General features: G+C 34.3%; 1 protein-coding gene across 2 annotated transcripts in view; it reads left to right on the top strand.

The window, feature by feature from the left end:
• Positions 1–20,446, top strand: part of pbx4 (pre-B-cell leukemia transcription factor 4) — a 77,098-nt gene that overhangs the window by 36,922 nt on the left and 19,730 nt on the right. For both annotated transcript variants that reach the window (XM_056454110.1, XM_056454111.1), the window contains 3 exons: positions 11,143–11,387; positions 14,863–15,053; positions 15,136–15,271. In XM_056454110.1, the coding sequence (XP_056310085.1) occupies positions 11,143–11,387; positions 14,863–15,053; positions 15,136–15,271 (572 nt within the window). The remainder of the gene's footprint in view (positions 1–11,142; positions 11,388–14,862; positions 15,054–15,135; positions 15,272–20,446) is intronic.

Raw genomic sequence — 20,446 nt, 5'->3', positions numbered from 1 at the left:
TCTGAATATTTCATACCACTCGCCAGCTCCTGTCTGCAAACGCCTGCACGTCTGCTGGCTTTTTCCACTCGGCCCTTTCCTGCTTGTGTGTTGTTTTTTTCAACCGATCCTTCACAAATGAGGGAATTCCTCCCTGAGAGGAGTGTGGAAGGGGGGGGGGACGCGTGCATTCGAGTCGATCATTCATAAATTTAATGGAGGGATATTAGTGCAACTTGGACAGATGCAGCGCATTAAAATGTACATTATCTCATTAGCTTGGCGGTGTGTTTGTATTAATGAAGTGTGCTAATTGAAAGATTTAGCAGGCTGGCTTTATTAATCTTCTTAAAGGCCTACAAACATTTGAGATGCGGTGGCTTTTTTGGGCTGATTTGGAAAGGATTCGTAATCGGTTAATGAAAAGCTGTTTGAAAGCATAAATGATGCCACTATATTTATGGATGTGTCAGGGATGTGTGATATTGATTAAATAAAAAAGCAATGTTTTGTAGGGTTTTTTTATTTTTGATAGCCATAATTAATTTATATTTAACTGAGTGTGTGTTTGTGCCGCCACCTTGGCTGGTTCAGGCCTGTCATGCATAAATAAATGAATATGACACTAAAGCTGCCAGTAGGTAGCAGCAATGATTCACTGAATCATTGATTCAGTTCATTCAAAATAGTTGATTTATTTAGAAACAAAGCAAGTGACTGATTTTATGAATAGATTACTGAATCCTTGACCCAAACTATTCATTTCAAACTGATTTTTTCATAAAAGCTTTGCTTCTGAATTCCTTGGTGAAAAGGATAAAAGCAAGACCATATTGTCTAGAAAATTAAGTTAGTATTAGTACTTGACTATTAAGTTGAATTACTATTACCTAGTATTAACGGTTTGTTGAGCTGTTTGTCTAAAATGACAACAGTTGACGTCAGAATTATTTAACCCTTTGTTTATTTTTTTGCCCCAAATTTTGTTTAACGAAGAGAAGATTTTTTTCAGCACATTTCAAAACATAATAGTTTTAATAACTCATTTCTAATAACTGATTTATTTTTTCTTTGCCATGATGACAGTAAATAATATTTTACTACATATTTTTCAAGACACTTTTATACAGCTTAAAGTGACATTTTAAAATTTAAAATGATGGTTTGTTCTGTAGACAATCGAAAAAAAAAATGCTTAAAGGGGCTAATAATTTTGACCCTAAAATGGTTTTAAAAAAACAAAAAACTGCTTTTATTCTAGCAGAAATAAAACAAATAAGACTTTTGATTAAAGAATAAATATCAGACATACTGTGAAAATTTCAATGCTCTGTTAAACATTATTTGGGAAATATTTAAAAAATAAAAATAAAATCAAAGGAGGTTTAATAATTTTGATTTCAACTGTATATATATGAAAATGGCGCTATCGCTTGTGTGACATTGCTAAATTGTTTCATATTTTATAAATAGCAAAAAACTGTAACACTTTAGTTTGTCACAATTCACACTATTAACTACTGGCTTTTCCCCGCCTTTATGATAATAGCCATTATTATTCAGGGAATTTGCAGGGTCTTAAAGTCTTAATGTCTTAATCTCGAAAGCTACATTTCAAGTCTTCAGTTAGATTTAGCCTTAAAGTTTGACATTTTATGTTGTAGGTCTTAAATCTTTAGGGTCTTAATTTTCCTTTGTTTATGTATATCTACTCAATCTGGCCTTTAACACCCATACAATCACCAACAATCCCAATCTCAATAAAACTTTTACTATTTATTTAAAAATAGCATTTAATTACTTTCCTTACAGTAACATTTGTTTAAAAGTTTATTATTAAATTATTATTTTTGTATTAATAAATGAATTAAATTATCATTTTTTTTTGATAGGGCAAGTGAAAATATTTTCTAACTGGGATATTCGAATAAAATCCTTAACATTTATAAGTCTAAAATTTCATTCATAAGGGTCTTAAAAATGTTTTAAAATGTCCTAAACTTAACTTGGTAAAACCTGCAGAAACCCAGTTATTATTATTGTTATAATAATAATAATAAACTTTATTTTTATAAAGCACCTTTAAAAGTAGCATCTCAAGGCACTTTACAGACATAAAAATGTGCTACAGTAAAAGATGCATACAAGGATGAATGCAAAAAACGCATACATATAGTAAAATATCTAAAAATCAAATAAAAGCTACCCTTAAATGGGAAGTTTAAAACAATTATTTCAAAATACTCAGGGATTCTGTATTGTGATTATCAGTGGGTAAAGAGTTCCACAATTTAGGTGCCAATGAAGAGAATGCTCCGTCTCCCATAGATTTTAGCCACGTTGACTGAGACCAGCATCAAATGAGCGTAAAGCACATCTAGTAGTGTATGGGATTAAAAGCTCAGATAAATATTGTAATGTTGGACCATTCAAGGCCTTATACGCAAACATGAGGATTTTAAAACCAATTTAGAAACTGTCAGGAAGCTATTATTAATTATCATTATTACTATTATTGTTTGGTATTATTATTATTATTATTTATAAAGTATTGTCTTATTCTACATCCCTAATCCTACTCGAAACTTCTATGTTACTACTAATAAGCAGATAGTTGTAATTTGTTATTAATAAGCAGACGTCGTTATTGAGCCAATAGTTTTAGCTAATGGTTTGTTAATATCCAATTAGGACCTAAAATAAAGTGTTAGCAAAAAACCTATTGAAAATTCTTTTTAAAAAGCATACACACTGTAAAAATAGTCAAACTGCTTTAAATTTAGTTAAATCAAACTACATTTTTTAACACCTCAACGTACATTAGTCAAACTGACTAAAAACCATGTGTTTGTCATGACTTTTTTTTTGGCCATTAAAATTTTTTTTTTTGACCAGGCTATGATTTTTGTAGCCTGAAGACATGTTTTTTTTTTCAAAGTGCTTGACATGCTCAGTAATGTCAACTTTCACTTCAGTAAAATGGCAATTACAATATCGTCATCGACACAAACCACTAGGATACATTAATAAGGGTTTCCAAATCAAGACTGGGAATAAATTGACACTTCTGAAGGGTGTTATGATATTCGAAGGAGTCCATATCATGCAGCGCCAAATGTTGCTGGTCATTTGTGTAATTATCAGTAATCACAGCTTAATTGAGATAATTAGGCTGAAGAAAAGGCTGTATGCTTGAGGGATTGGGCTGGAGGCGGCTCTTAATGGATATTGTGGGTGATGCTCTTTGGGGAGGTGGTAAATTTCACTCTATTGATTGTGGGGCTGTGGTCGTAAAAACAACAGCCCTCCCCTCACCCTACACACACACACACGCACCACACAAACAACCACATGGTGAGTCTGGATAACAGGACAGCAGAAGTGTTGTTTTAAGTTTAGGTCTGACACATTCTCCACAGTTTGCAGGCAGGCGACAAGCTCTTGTTGTTAAAGTGGCGCTAACATCACTGTGGTGCCATATTAAAGGTGCTGTTTCACCTGATTATAGTCACTGTAATTATCTTGCCATAAAGGTATTAAGAGTATAACTATTGTTCTCATGCTTGTTTCAAACTGTTGCTTTTCCTAAATAGGTGGTATGAATTAAGGAAACTGAGCTCTTCAGTGCCCCTTGTGGTTATGCTGAGAATAAACTCTAATGTAGTTGAAGTCAGAATTATTACCTCCCCTGAATTATAAGCTCTTTATTTTTTTCTGCAATTTCTGTTTATGGAGAGATTTCTTCAACAAATTTCAAAACATAATAGTTTTAATAACTCATTTCTAATAACTGATTTCTTTTATCTTTGCCATGATGACAGTTAATAAGATTTGAGTAGATATTTTTCAAGACACTTCTATACAGCTTAAAGTGACATTTAAAGGCTTAACTAGGTTAATTAGGTTAACTAGGCAGGTTAGGGTCTTTAGGCAAGTTATTGTATAACGATTGTTTGTTCTGTAGACCATCGAGGAAAAAAAAAATATAGCTTAAAGGGGCTAATAATTTTGACTTATATATACTATATACTAAAACTCTTTGACTTGTTTTGTTTAATAATTATTTAATGCTTATTTAATAGTAATATTACCACAATCTTAATGTTTAAAGTTTATTATAGGAATGATAAATAAAAAATGTACACCCAGATTTTGAAATATAGTTCGACTAGATTTAAATTATATTCAATTTAATTCATCTTTATTTCTTTAGCGCTTTTACAATCTAAATTGTGCTTAGCAGCTTAACATAAAAGTTCTAGTAACATTGGATGATGATTAAAAGTAAAAATAATAATTAATAATAATAATAAAATGTCAAATTAGTTAATTAATAAAAAAGTAAAAAAGACTTGTAAACCCAGGTTTTTTTAATGATTATTGTTTTTGAAAATTGCCTCCAGAATGAATAAAAATGTAAAGGTTTTGTCTTTTATATTTACTACTAGGTGCTAACATTTTAAATGAATCCGTTGGTACAATGCACTTATGTAAATACATGTTTTTACATTTTATACTTAAATTTAAAAAAATTCTCTGTGTAATTAAGTCCGTGATTAATTTCTGTAATTGCCTTTATTAACCTATTGACCCATCTCTTATGCCTTAACCCATGTGTAAACTTACCCATACTACCAAAACTGGCTCCATCCTTATTTTATACCTCCTCAATTGCACTGTAAGTGTTCATTACAAGATGAACTCAATTAGTATATTGTACTTATATAAACTTCATATTAGGGTTGCCACTATACCGTTAATTAATCTTGGCATACTATACCAGCTGGAGTGTCATGATACCAAATAGTATTGCGATTATAAAGAAAATTGTCAGAAATACTATATTTAATGTTATAACAGGCCTATTGAATTTAACTCCCATAAGGCCAAAAAGTATTGTTTGCACCTCACTTCTCCAAAAATGCATTCATTCTATTAGTTTATTTTGTAGATAACTGACCAACAAAAATACATTAAAATAAAGATACAAATTATACTGAATGAAATTTGCTACAAAAAAAAAAAACAATTTTTTCCAACAAAATTGGCCTATATGAAGTGGTCAATTTTTTTTTTGATGTTTCTTGTTGCTATTTTGGGTTTTTCAGCAGTTTTTTTTTTTTTTTTTTTTTCTCCAGTCTAATCAGATAACAATCCAAAATAATTCAAAATTTCACTTTCCGTCATTCTTTTTAAGAGATTGTTGCGGTTGTTGTAGCTACCAAATCATATTAACTGGAACCGAAATGAATCACAACTTTGCGTTCGCTATGAAAGAAAAAACATCAAATGCTTGTCGCAATCATAACTCTAAAATGCGATATGATCATTAAATGGCGTGCATGCTTTTGGTTATGATTGGCAGAATTGTAAAAATGCTGGATTAAGATCGTCTAGGGGGTCGAATTGGGATCGCGAACTTTTTTCGATTAATTGTGCAGCTCTAAATTACAGTATCACGATAATATTGGTATTGTGATACTTCAGCTGGTATAGTATCGTAACATGAATTACGGTATCGTATCAACCCTATTGTAGATAAACCATTAATGACCATACTACCGTTTACAAACTACAGTGGCACCGGCAGTATTTTGGAGCCATGGTATCGCGATACTACTATAGTACCGGTAAACTGTGCAACCCTACTTCATTTAAAGCAGGACCATAATTTTTCTCTTTCTTTTGTTCTATAAATATATTAACTATATAAAGTAGCTAGTAAAATAGTTTAGTGGCTTCAATAAAGTTATTTCATAAACAGATCTTTGTCATTTCTTGTTAAATTTTAAATTGTAAGTGTAAGCACAGTCATATTGAAGACTTGACTTCAGACTTGAAATCATATGCAGCCGCTTTCTCTGTTCTCCCTATGATATCTATGGAAACAACTGAATGTGTTAGTTTCAGAAACAATCCAACGACTGAAATCACTTTGACTGGAAACTTGTAGAGTAGAGTTCCTCCTTTTTCTGCTTGACTTTGGTGAGTTTTTGCGAGGTAAAGCGAGGGAGGGCTGGTGAATCGGGGTCATTAGTTCATTCGGCTGGGTCTGCTGCATTCCTGAGCTCAGAGAGGGGGAGAAACCAGAGCTGGAATGTGACTCACAGAGAGAGGAGAGAGGAGAGGGACCCTGAAGGGGCAAGAGAGAACACGAAAAAAACGGCGCTTGCCAAGGCGGAGAGAAAAAACTTTTCAGAAAGAGCGAAAGGGGGAGAGCGGAGCCCAGCGTTATTGGGGGAGGGTGAAATGTGTTATCAGTTAAAGGGAGGATTGGAAATACAGCTTTGATTTCAGCGGGTATGGTACAGACCGAACATCCACACAACACACACAACAAATAGTCCTTTATTTGCTCCGTTTGTGGTCAAAAGTTTGCAAACAGAGCAAAACTCGATCCACTGCAGGAGTCTGTGCTTTCACAGGAGTGTTCAGAGTTGAATCATTGAGTCAGGAGAGATTTTCTTTTGAGAAAGATGCCCTCTGTTGAGTAATCCTGAAAGTTGACTCATTGATTTTAATCCAGAAGACTCTGACTTTTCTTTTCTTGCGTGGAGTTCATCAAGTACAGAAATCATTTCACTGAATGAGACATGTTTTCTCCAATACAATACAAGTCAAAGGGTTTCGGTGGTTCATCGGCTTTATTTTTTGTGCAAAATAACAATGTAGAATCTAAGACATGCTGCAGAGTATCCCAAACAGAATGTTTTTGTTTGTCTTAAGCAGGAGGATGATTAAATGTAAAAAAATTTTAGGTACGCTGAAAAACCCAACAGTCAACTATATCAAATGAAATGAGTGTATGTACTCCAAATGTTCTGAAAGTTAATTCTACTCATTTGAAAAGAGTTTTGAACTCTGTGTTGAAGGTAATGAGTTAATTAAATACCTCATTACTTCAACTTAAATGGAGTAAGTCCACAGTACTCATATAGATTAGTTTTTTAAATCAAATGGTTTGTAGCAATCGGTTTCCTCAAACGGTTTGAGTTGCCTTAACTTTGTGGGTTTTACAGTGTAGCTGTCCCTTTAAATTTGTAAAAACTATATCCAGTTTTTAGAGAGAGGGAGGAGAGTTCTTGTGTGTGAGCTCATACAAACAAGAGCTCTCTTTCTCGCTATAAACATATAGTTGATTTTAAACATATAAATATAGAAATAAAAGGATATATATACATATAGATAGATAGATAGATAGATAGATAGATAGATAGATAGATAGATAGATAGATAGATAGATAGATAGATAGATAGATAGATAGATAGATAAAGAGAGAGAGAATATTTCATTCATTCATTTTCTTTTCAGCGTAGTCTCTTTATTAATTAGGGGTTGCCACAGCAAAATGAACTGCCAACTTATCCAGAATGTTTTATGCAGCGGATGCCCTTCCAGCTACAACCCCTCACTGGGAAACACCCATACACTCAATTCACATACACACACACACACACACACACTACAGACAATTTAGCTCACCCAATTCACCTGTACCACATGTTTTTGGACATGTGGGGGAAACCGGAGCACCCGTGGGAAACCCACTGACACAGGGAGAACATGCAAACTCCACACAGAAATGCCAATTGACCCAGCCGAGGCTTGAATCAGCGACCTTGCTGTTAGGTGGTTGTACTACCCACTGTGCCACTGTGACGCCCGAGAGAGAATATTTCTCATTTAAAATGATTTAAAATTAAATAACTGGGACTAAAAACTTGATGTACTAAAATAATTCAAAATGCAATTAAAATGAATAAAAAGTATAGACACATAAAATGCAAAACATATCTATGATGTAAATTAAAAAAATACAAATGTTAATAACATTATAGAAACAGATGTAAGAAATGTCAACTGTTGAAATGTCATATAAGTCATTTTTCTCTATGTTGTTCTATATAAATGATAAATAAGTATTCAGTAATAATAATAGTGTATTAATCTCACAAACACTGCTCTGAAACTGTTTTTAACTCTATTAAATTTACACCCATTTATAAGTTCTATAATTGATAATTAGGCCCACAGGGAATCTGCGCACTCAGAAATCTGCAGATTTCCACAGATTTTTAGCCCATCATTCAGTCTATGTATTTACTTGAGTAAATGTGTCTCAATTTATATTTATTAAGTTTTTTAATTTCGCTAATATTAGTGTGATATATAATAATAATAATATTAAAATGCTCATATGATTTATTTACAATACAGTTTGTAAAGTAATATGTTCTGTCTTATCTGTAGAGATATTATATGAGAGACTTGCTTTTTCAAATAGAATTACCAAGTGGATCTAATTGGATTTGCATTGTAAACATTAAATAAAAGTTAATGTATTATTATTTGTTTTTATATTAAGTTTTTAGTTATGATACTTCTAAAATATAAAATAAGTTTTGCAGAAATAGCCAAAAATGTCTGCAGATTCTGTCTGGTTCTAGTGATAAGTTTTATATTTACATATGAAATGAGTCTATAAATGTTATATAATGCGACATTGCCATTTGTACATCAACCTCTCATACGTCTCTTTGTGTGAAAGTGGTCTAGAGGAACCACAAACCCTCTTCGGTGGGTGTCATGTATTTCCGCACATAATCGCTCTCACACTTTGGCCTCAGTCACCAGGCAGCTCTGTGTCTGCATATGTATGCGAGTGTGGAGCGAGTGCTTGTATAGGTGTGAGCGATGGGCCTGAATCAAGAAGATGACAGAGGTCTTGCTTTAATTCAGTGCCAGAGAAGTGTGTACTTATGGCTGCTGGTGCTTGTAGTGACAGCACATGCTCTCCTATTATTGGACCTGTGCCTTACACTCTGGCCTGCCAGTGAGGTGTCATGCTGCCCTCTGCTGGCTCACATGGGACCTGCATACTTCATTTTGAAGTAGGGGAAACCAGTGGCAACTGGAACACGTTTTTGTTTTTCCTTTTCCCCCTAAGGTTTGTTTTTTTCCTGTAATTTCTTACATTTTTGATAGATTTTTAAACATTTTTTAGAAATGTATTTTTGTTGCAATGTATGTTTTCAACACTGATAACAGTAAGAGTTAAAGCAGCCTTCTTTTTATACAAGATACAAGTATAGGTGCACTAATTAATAATACGACTGATATATATTTTCACTCATGAGGACTATAAGACTATATTATTAAATTAAATGTAAAAAATAACTGTTGGAATTACCCTCTTGGTAAATTGTGACCCTGAAAAGTAGCCATATGCTTGTTAATTGTGACGTCATGCGAGTCGACTTCCGGGTCCAAGCGCTCTATCAAACTGTATGGGGAGACTAAACAAATGGTAACAGTAAACATTTACAAAACAATGTAATACTTTTGAAAATCACGCTCTTATCCATGCCCAATATCCGATGGCCAAAAAGTGATTCATTTTTTTATAAATTGTTAAAATTTTGGTGTCTGTGATGCAGCAAGTCCAGAGACTGTCGTGTACACCATGATTTTATATAAAATTCATTTTAATGTGTGATGTGACTAAAAAGTGGTCGTAAAGTAGCGCCTTGGGCCAGGAATCATTATTTCATACGTCATGACTACGGCCTGACAGAATCTGCGGACATTTTCTGCTATTTCTGCGGAAAGTTTTGTAAATAATCTGCGGATTTATGCGGAAATTATGTGGGGAGTATTGTAACTAAAATCTTAATATATGAAATGAAAAATAATATCTTTTTCACTTTTATTTAATGGTTGTAATGCAAATCCATCTAGATCCACTTATTTGGTAAACAAAGCAAGTCTCTCATATAATATTTGTTACTAAAAGACAGAAAATATTACTTTACAAACTGTATTGTAAAAAATCAAATAATTTTTTTTAATGTTAGTCAATAATATTACTGAAATTTATTTAACAACTGAATAAATATAAATTTATACACATTTACACACAAGTAAATAAGTAGACTTAATGATGGGATAAAAATCTGCGGATTTCTGCACGCGCAGATTTCGTGTGGGCCTAGTCATGACTTAACTATAACAGTGAAATGTAAAATGACAGCGGTGAAGTGTACCAGACAAAACAAACTGTGTGCAAATACTTGCTTGCTTGCACTAACAGAACAACGAATATGATGCCACAAACTGTCAGCACAACGAAAAACTACGGTCACAGACGTCTATATGCTAAAAAAACTATTAATAAGTCAAACCACGCAGACCGGATGATTTGCAGCTCCGCTTGCTCAGAGTGCTATGGAGATCACACGGTGCATTAGTGTTCTCATAGCGAAGATGTGAAGATGTTGTTCAGACTGAAAGAGATAGTTATTCTGTTATAGAAGCAGGTATTAGATTATTTTTATCCTCTCCTTTTCAAATTAGTTTATTCATATTTTAATAATTTGCCTATTATTATTGAATATTTAAAAATGTTCAAGATTATCTCTTCCTAAGTGTATCACAGTGATACTTATACTAATTAATTATACAAGAAATATTAATTGTTCACCTTCTTAATCATGTTCATCTCCTGTCTCTATCCTACTATATAATTAGTCATTTTATAATCAGTATTTTATGCTAGTGGCCAGTCCCCTGGAGCCGAGGGCCTCGATTGACCACCTCTGTATGTGCTGCTCTCTGGTTTAGGAAAGGCTTACCTCTCCACACCAGCCGTCTCAGTTCCCAGTGAAAGAGTTTTTCATCAGCAAAGGCCTTGGCTTATATCAGAAAACAGATATATGTTGATATTTCTTTTTAAAAATATGTAAAATCCCAGCACGGTCACAGTTTTTTTCTTTTTTTTTATTATTAATGAGTCTTTTTTAGTTTGTATTACTTGTATAAATCTTGACTAGATTGTGAATCGTGAGATTAGTATCGTGAATCATATTGAATCGTGAGTCAGGTGAGTTGTTACATTCCTATCTTTTAATCAATACAACGATCAGCCAATTTTAACAAACTTTCAAATAGATGTGAGATATGAACCGAGAAACCCAATGAGATCATGTGGACATTCATCGTGTTTCTTTTTAAATATAATTGACCCTACCTGGTTTATCACTGGAGTGTTTTATATTTGGCTCTAGTTTCCTTTGCTTAATGTTTTTGTGCCATTATACATTGAATTCTACATACATGACCACTTTCAGAAAGCTGAATTTGACTGTTGTTTTTGTGTCTTGCAGTGCTGAGCATCAGAGGCGTGCAGGAGGAGGATCCTCCAGATCCACAGATCATGCGTCTGGACAACATGCTGCTGGCTGAGGGCGTCTCTGGGCCAGAGAAAGGTGGAGGATCTGCGGCGGCGGCAGCGGCTGCAGCGGCAGCTGGAGGATCACCTAATGATGGCAGTATCGAACACTCCGACTACAGAGCCAAACTCGCACAGATCCGCCAGATCTACCACTCCGAGCTGGAGAAATACGAACAGGTCAGAGTCACAAGCACACACGTATGACCTTCAGGAGGTTATTTCATAAAAAATAATACAATTAATGTAATTAAAGGAAGAGATTACCTAACAAATGCAAAAATTTCTTTTATCATTCCTCCAAACCTGTAGAAGTTAATGTAAAAGAAAAAATTACGGAACTGCTTTTTGTGTATATATATATATATATATATATATATATATAATTTTTTTTTTTTTTGGAGGACGTGAGCTCTCCCTTTAACTCATTTTGCTCTCATACCAAAGTTCAATAAGTAAAAGAGCTTGAAACCATAGTGAAGATTTCTTACCAAAGTACTTTACATTCATAAAGGTGCAGATTGAGAAGTGCTCATCTTTTCAGACTTTTAACATTTTTAGTTAAAAATGTAGAGTTAAAAAGACATGCACGTAAGAGGCCACATATTGCGTCTAAAATTGTGTGGAAAGCGCGAGCGCATGCTCTGATACAAGTTTTATTCTTAGAGAAAATTAAAAAGGACTGCTGTGTTTGTCTGAACTAATTAGTCTACTGAAATGTGTATGTTCCATACAAAGTATGTTTTCAAGTAAATGCGCCAGGGAAATGTGAGCGCATTGCTCCCATTATGCGTGCCCAAGACACGCACCTGCATTGGAAATAACGAACTTGCTCGCCCAAAATACGTGATATGTGAACGGCCCCTAAGTAGCATAAAAAATGGTGTACATTAAAAATCATAGTACATTCTGAGTAAAATTACATGAATAACTCTACAAAAATACATTCATTTAAAAATGGACTAAAATAAATACTCAGTTTAGCCCTCAAATACTCTTTAACTCTAATTTTAACTCTGTTTTTACTATTCTTCAAACTACTGGATTTTAATTTTGTCAGAATAAAGTTTTATTCATCTAAATGTAGCATCATTGCTTATACTTTTATCTATTTTAAAATGAGTGTGATGTGTAACACTGAATGATGATGGGCCATTATTTCACCAATATTCTGATACCAATATTCTCTTTTTTAATTTTTTCACAAATATTTTTAAACAGGGTGTCCGTGGGGTCTTAAAACGTATTAAAAGTTGATAAGTCAATGTAGAGAAATTTAAGGCCATTAAAAAGTATCTTAATTGCTATTTTAAAAGGCATTAAATTTTATATAATTTTTTATTATGCAATGTGTGGTTGTATGCTAAAGTTTGCCTGAATTAAATCTGTAAATATCAGGATGCTGTGTAGTTTATGACGTCAATGATATTCTACTAGATTTGGCATCATTCTGCTTTGTTTACTGCAGTAACCAAGACAACACCATTGTTTCTGCAGTTCTATAGGCGCCCACCTGCTGAATTAGATTTAATAGATTTTTATTCAGTATATTATTAATCTTTCAGTTTGGATTATTTCTTACATTAATATTTAGTAAATATATTGCAAGTTAAAATCTCGCCAGTGTTTCTGGTTGAAAAGTGGTTATAAGGTCTTAATGTATGGAAAGAGTCTTAAAAAAGGTCTGAAAATGTATTAAATTTCAATCTTAGATTCCTGTATATACTCTGTTAACTGATTTCATTCTCATACCAAAGTTCAGTAAAGAGAGGAGCTTGAACCCATAGTGAAGATTTCTACCCTAAATACATCAGACACAAAAAATGCAAATTAAAAAGTTTTTTTTCCTGTTATAGACATTTATTATTTTATATCCATTAAAGAAATGAGTTAAAAAGCATGTACATATCATAAAAATGGTGAACATTAATAATCAGTGTATACATAAAACTGTATGAATAATTATACAAATGGGTAATTAAAAAAAATGTTTAAATTATTGTACTAAAATAAATGCTCCTCAAATACTCTTTAGCTGTCATTTGAACTCTTTTTGATTTCTAAATGTTTTTACCGTTCTTCAAACTACTGTGTTTTACTTGTTTGTCAGCAAGAAGTTTTTTCCTCTAAAATATAGCATCATTGCTTATACTGTATCTATTTTAAAGTGAGTGTGATGTGTTGAATGATGACGGGCCATTATTTCACCAATATTTCGCCACTTATTTGTCACAAATGTTATTAAAGCATTAAATTAGACACTTGCAGTTCAATATACCCTCTACATAGTGTTACGTCTCTGATGTTAAGTGTCTAGGAGTGAGAGTAAAGCTGCGGTCACACTGGGCTTTGTGTGCGCGAAATTCTGTCATACGGGGCTGCGAAAAGGAGCAGGATTAGACCAGATGTTTAGACATTAAAAAAAGCCAGCGATTTGCTCCATGTTTTAAATTTCTTTCCAGAGAGGTCCTGTTTTGATCCTCGATTGGTCTTACGCAGTCAAGTGATGCGATTTCGCAGGTCAGAGTTCACCAAGCTTGAACTTTGCACCGCAGCAAACTGCGAAACTTAGCGCATGACCCTGCGTTTCCGGTTTGACGCATTCGCGTCCGTATGAGTGGAAGTCCATGGGAGGAAAAGCCCAGTGTGACCGCAACTTAACTGTAAAAAGTTTACCATTGGTTGGGGGGAGTGTGAATCAGTCCCCTGCCTTCTTGACAACGCACCAAATTCAGTTTAAGAATTTATTAACAAAAATATACAATGATAAAACAAAACTGGGTAGCAAAAACAGACTTCAGGAGGGGGAAAAGCCAAAACAACTAACAAAAGTACACTCTAGCTTGTTGGGGAGTAAAACTGTCTAAACTAAGTAAAATTAAATTAACAACAGAAATGTACACCAACATCCAAACTCGGTCCTGGAGGGCCATTGTCCTGCAGGGTTTACCTCCAACTTGCTCCTACACACCTACTAGAAAGTTTCTAGTATACTTAAAGAGCTTGATTAGCTATTTCAGGTGTATTTGATTAGTGTTGAAGCTAAACTCTCCAGGTCATAAGAGAGTTTGGAAACCCCTGCCCTAACTAAACATATAAACAAGAGAAAAAGGGCTTTAGAAATAAAATGGCACCCACCTCCCTACGGCTTCCAAACACAAAGACAAGTTTCTATGGCAGATTGTAAACAAATCTTTACAACAGATTTTAACTTCAATAAGTTAATCACCACAAGGACAATACACTTGCACAAGACAACATAGGCAGGAGAGAGACCACACTCTGGAGGCAAGCTTCAATGTGGATTAGCTTTTAAGCTTGCAGGGCAACGAGCAGCAGGTGCAATTAATTAACCTCCTCTCCTCCACACCTAGTTGAGAAACGGGTAATGGAAATAAAGAGAGAGGGAGGAAAGATACCAAACACAACATACAACAATATGTTATCTTTGTATATTCAGTTTCGCACATACACAAATCATCTAATCTTGTCTATAAATGAACTATTAGCCATACCCATTTTTATAGAAGTTACTGTGAAAAATGTCTTGCTCTGTTAAACATGATTTGGGAAATATTTAAAAAAAAATGTACAGGAAGGCTGATCATTTTTACTTCAACTGTATGTAATAATCATAAAATCTGTTTGCCACCAGGCCTGCAGTGAGTTCACCAATCATGTGATGAACCTGCTGAGGGAACAGTCCCGCACACGGCCCATCTCACCCAAAGAGATCGAGCGCATGGTGGCCATCATCCACCGCAAGTTCAGCTCCATCCAGATGCAGCTCAAGCAGAGCACCTGCGAGGCCGTCATGATCCTGCGCTCCCGCTTCCTCGACGCCAGGTGTGTGTGTCAGCTGCATATGTTGATCTGCACTATTATCAATGAAACACTTGCCTGATTTCTCTGCCTGCTGTGTCCGCAGACGTAAGAGACGCAACTTCAATAAGCAGGCCACAGAGGTGCTGAACGAGTACTTCTACTCTCACCTCTCCAACCCGTATCCCAGTGAGGAAGCCAAGGAAGAGCTGGCCAAGAAGTGTGGGATCACTGTCTCTCAGGTAAGGCAAACTCTGGAGTGTTGTAGTCCTGTTTGTTGGAGAAAGCATGAGAACATAACTTCAGTATCCTGCAAAAGTGCTTCTGGCCATTTCAATTAGCAAACTGTGTATAAGTATAATACATGAAGTTTAATCATAATAAGAATCCATTTGTTAAAGGAACGTTCCACTTTTCTTATAAATAGGCTCATTTTATTATTACTCCCCTAGAGTTTAACAGACGGGTTTTACCATTTTCCAATCCATTCAGCCGATCTTTAGGTCTTGCGGGAGGAAGTTTAGCTTAGCTTAGGTCATTATATCAGATTAGACCATTAGCATCTCGCTCAAAAAATGGGAAGAGAAGAGAGTTTAGGTAATTCATTCATTCATTCATTTTCTTTTCGGCTTAGTCCCTTTATTAATCAGGGGTCACCACAGTGGAATGAACCACAAACTTATCCAGCATATGTTTTATGCAACAGATGCCCTTCCAGCTGCAACCCATCCTTGGGAAACAACCATACACATTCATTCACACACATACACTACGGACAATTTAGCCTACCCAATTCACCTATACCACATGTTTTTGGACTGTGGGGGAAACCGGAGCACCCTGAGAAAACTCACGCGAACACAGGGACTGTGGGGGAAACCGGAGCACATGCAAACTTCACACAAAAATCACCTTCTTGCTGTGAGGCGACTGTGCTACCCACTGCACCACCATGCAGCCTACATCCTTGCTATTATATTTTTTGTCTGTAGAAGATTTTGCAAAAAAATGTATTTAAAAATAAATTTAAATCTGTTTAACGGCACTTGGGAAATATTTACAAGTGGTGCATGGGCAAAGCTGAGCTCCAGCTCCTCCTTGCTGCACTTCTTCTACAACTGATGTCACTGGGGGTTGGGGTTAAGGGTTGGGTCATACCTGCCAACACTCCCCTTTTTCCAGGGAGTCTCCCGTATTTCAGAACTATCTTCTGACACCCTCCCGTTTTGTTAATTTTTCCCGGAAAACTCCTGTAATTTCGCTCCGAGCTGCCCCTGGGCCTTAGCTTTTTGGTACGGTCTGTAACATTTGATCGCAGCTGCCGCCCGGAACCCGGTGCATAGTCCGGTTCGGTTCTCGACTGTGTTATTCAGACACCTTATCCCTGAATCCCCATCACCCCCCTTCCACCCACCACCTCACCAAACCCTCCCCCTGCGGTCTCCTGGATTTTTTAGAGACAAATGTTGGCAGGTATGGGTGGGGTATTTGTACGCATTAAAGCAGTTTCCAGGAGGTGGAGCTTAAGCTCAAGCTCCCCCTCATTAGAGGTGAGCTCAACTTAAGTGGCTCTGCAGCAAGCAACTTCTCAATATTTATAGAATTCAATTTTCACAGGAGGGCTAATAATTTTCTCTTCAAACATGTATAAATAACCCATTAACTGCCACACCAATAAAAATAATTGGATTGCATTTCTTAACTCCTAATGTCACTAGTTAACGCACTCAATGCATTTTTTTTCGCCAACACATCCCATAATTTCTAAAATATCAACCATTTGGTAGAGGTTTATCGGTTTATGGTAAAAGTACTGGAATGAATACATAAAATTGAATGAACACATTCTGAAAATATGAAGTGTAAGACTAAATCACCTTTATTTTTTGAAGTATGCCATAAAATATTTCAGATTCTGATTTAACATGTTTTCTTTTGTTTTTTTTTAACAATAAAACCAGCAATGCTGTGTGTAAACCATTTTTTAAAACAGTCATTCTTTAAATGACTAACTAACACTCATTATTTAAAACAGTCAACATATGGTCGACCATTTGGTACTTAGAGGGATAAAAACATTACTAGATAGTTATGCTAGTACTGAAACAGTGTCATTACAGTCTGTAAAAGGGTCAGTTGAAATCATTTAAATATGATAATGCTGTCTGAAACATTGTCTGTAATGCTTCTGCTAGTGTTTTGTGAGACCAAGTCGATCTGCGATCAATCTGACCTCTTTAGCATCATTTCCTTTTCCTTTTCTTTTCCGTGGTTACTGATATTAACCATTGATATAGATTTATCTCAGATATTGCAATGTTTTCCATAGGCTGTCGTGCAAAAAGGATGCTCTAAACAAGCACATTGTCATCATTTATTCACCCACACATTGACCTGAACTTTTGACTTCAAGACACAAATGAACTTTTTAATGAACTCTGAGACATTGAATGTCCAATCAACTAAAAGTTCATACAGACACAGGCAGACACAAACGTAAGCCATGTGAATCCAGCAGTTAATTTAAAGTCTTCTTAAGACAAAACTTATTATTTAGGTTAGACTTAACCACTTTAATTTAAGTTTATGTAATTCATATATAAAAAGTGATGAAGGCACATAGCCACATATGGCTTTGGTAAAGAGTTTGAGTGAAGTGACCCTGTGAAATGCTCATTTTTTTCTGGATTTGCAATTTGTAGGTTTGTGTTTTAAGTAAAACTTATTCAATGTTTTATTCTGGAAACAAATTTTTTAAAAGTGTCATTTAGAGATTTTTTTACATAAAATAACAGCAAGTTGGCATGTTTTCAGACATGGATAATAACACAATGCCAATGTTTTATCTATAGAAGTGTTAACAAATTAATATTTGGTGGAATAACCATGATTGGTGAATAAAAACAAATAAAACTGATCATTTTTAACAGTTGTTATTTTGAAATGTAATTGATTTACTGCATGAATAACTTTGAGGATGCTCAGAAATACTCTTATTAAATAATGCCGCCATTAAATTGGTGTAAATCTTTACAGAATAAAACTGATATGCATAAGAAATCTAGTAAATCCAAGTGTTTAAGTGTTTTTTTCTCCATTGATGTAGATGAAGTACATTTAAATAGTCAATATAAACACAAATATTATAGTATTATCAGTTGTAATACAGGGTATCCATAGGGGCTTAAAATGTCTTAAAAAAAAAAAAAAAAATTTCACTGAAATATCGTGTTGTAGGTCTTAAATAATTTTAAACAGGTCTTAATTTTCCTTTGTCCATGTAAAGCTAGCCAATCGGGTCAACACCCCGGTTTCTCTTAAGGTTTTTTTCCCTTCACTTATGTCAATTGGTGAAGTTTTGTTCCTCGTCACTAGCTTGCTTGGTTTGGGTCTTGTAGAGCTGCACATCGATGGATTTGCTCTTCAGTGTTTGGACATTCATCAGTGAAAATTAAACCACACTAAAAAACTGGACTGACACAGTTTAAGTTCAGTTCAGAGTTGAAGTTTACTAGAACTTCTGTGTTAAGCTGCTTTTGACACAATCTACATTGTAAAAGCGCTACATACATAAGCATAAATTGAATTGAACACCCTTCCAATTACTAACATTCCATCTCGATAAAAGTTTTAACAAGTTTATTCATTACCTCTATTTACCAATATGATTTAATTAGCTTCCTTACAATAATGTTTGTTTTTAATGTTTTGACTGGGCCATTAGAAAAAAGTCCTTAGCATTAACCTTGTGTGTTGTCTGAAAGTCTATTCATAATGGTCTCAAAAAGGTCTTAAGTTTGACTTGATAAAACCTGTAGAAACGCTGTAATAACTTATTTGAAAAACTGAAGATGTGTTGACTTTGAAACCACAGTGGTGAGTAAGTTTTTATTTTAGGGTTAACAGCTGCTTTTAGTGCGACTGCTGAGTTGTGAACTTGTGTTCGGAGTATGTCAGACTTACTGTAACTGTGAGTTTCCTTCTTGTAAAAACACTCGGATGTTTGAACTCCTAATTACAAGTTGGAAACATAACTGACAGCTGTGTCCTCCCCCACATAACACTTGCAGAGTCTAAACAACCAAAGCAGCTTCAGAAGTTACAGTTAGCAACTTCTACAATTTTTTTTATTTGATCTCTCATTAGTGAAATACTTGCAGAAGAAGCAGGAGGAATTGCAGCTCAAGTTTTAGTCCAAGACATGAGAACTATTATATATAACTGATATTGGGTATTTTAATTGCTAGATTCTTAGTGGCATAAAGAGACCTTTTTAACCAAATTAGAAGTATTACCCATGGAAAGAATGAGGATAATAATATCACACAGATGTGGTTTTATGTGTGACATTTCACAATGCAGAATGGACCATTCTGTTCTCGGTATGATTGGATTCAGCTATTTTTGAGCTTTTTAAATAAGTACTTTTCCAAAACATTAATAAAGATGATAATAATAATAATAATAATATATATATATATATATATATATATATATATATATATATATATATATATATATATATATATATATATATATATATATATATATATATATATCCTCCTATTCTCCTATTCCCTCCTAGACTATATTTATTATTGATCTTTCATCAAGTACAAAAAATAATAGTGTAAAATATAGTATTTTCACTTTTAATCTGTTTTAAAGTGCAATTTATTCATTATTGCAGGCTTCATTTTTTACATGAACCTGCAGAAATCACATTTCATGTGTTGATTTGATTTTGATTCTGCTCAATCACATATTAACCTTGGTGTCTTTATAGATTAGTGCTGCATGTGTCTTTTCTCTGAAAAGTCTTAGTTTTTTTTATAATTATTAGAGAAAGATGCAGCTCTGTAATTTTCTTCCTTAAAAAAAGACACTTGGTGATTAACAACAATAATCGCTGGTAAAAAAATAAATAAAAAAATATTTTTAAAAAATATTTTTATAATAGATGCTGACGTCTGGGGAAGATGGCAATAGTCATTTTATAGATAATCTGACAATGTGTTTTATTAGGAATAGATACTTGTCATTTCTACATTTATGGACTTGTATAGTGGAACAAAATGTCTCACATGACTACTGTGCTACATACTAAACCTAAATATAAGCATACCACAATATAGTTTTAGAAAAACATTTAGCGAGCAGTGCAAAAGTTAACCATCTGACTATACATACAGCTGGGAAAATTAGTATTTAAGTATTTTAACACGTCACCATATTTTTCAGAAAACATATTTATAATAGTGCCGTTGACTTGAAATGTTCCCTGGATGTTGGTATCAACCAAGAAATCAAAATATGCAAAGAAAACGGAACTAATTAGCTTACAAATTAGGTTGTGTGTAATAAAATGAAATGACACAGGGGGGAAAGTATTGAACACATGAAGAAAGGGAGGTGTA

Source organism: Danio aesculapii, chromosome 3 (genome assembly GCF_903798145.1).
Source record: "Danio aesculapii chromosome 3, fDanAes4.1, whole genome shotgun sequence".
In the NCBI taxonomy this organism is placed as follows: domain Eukaryota; kingdom Metazoa; phylum Chordata; class Actinopteri; order Cypriniformes; family Danionidae; genus Danio; species Danio aesculapii.
The sequence above is the reverse complement of the archived record's forward strand: the minus strand, read 5'-3'. Positions and strand labels throughout refer to the sequence as shown.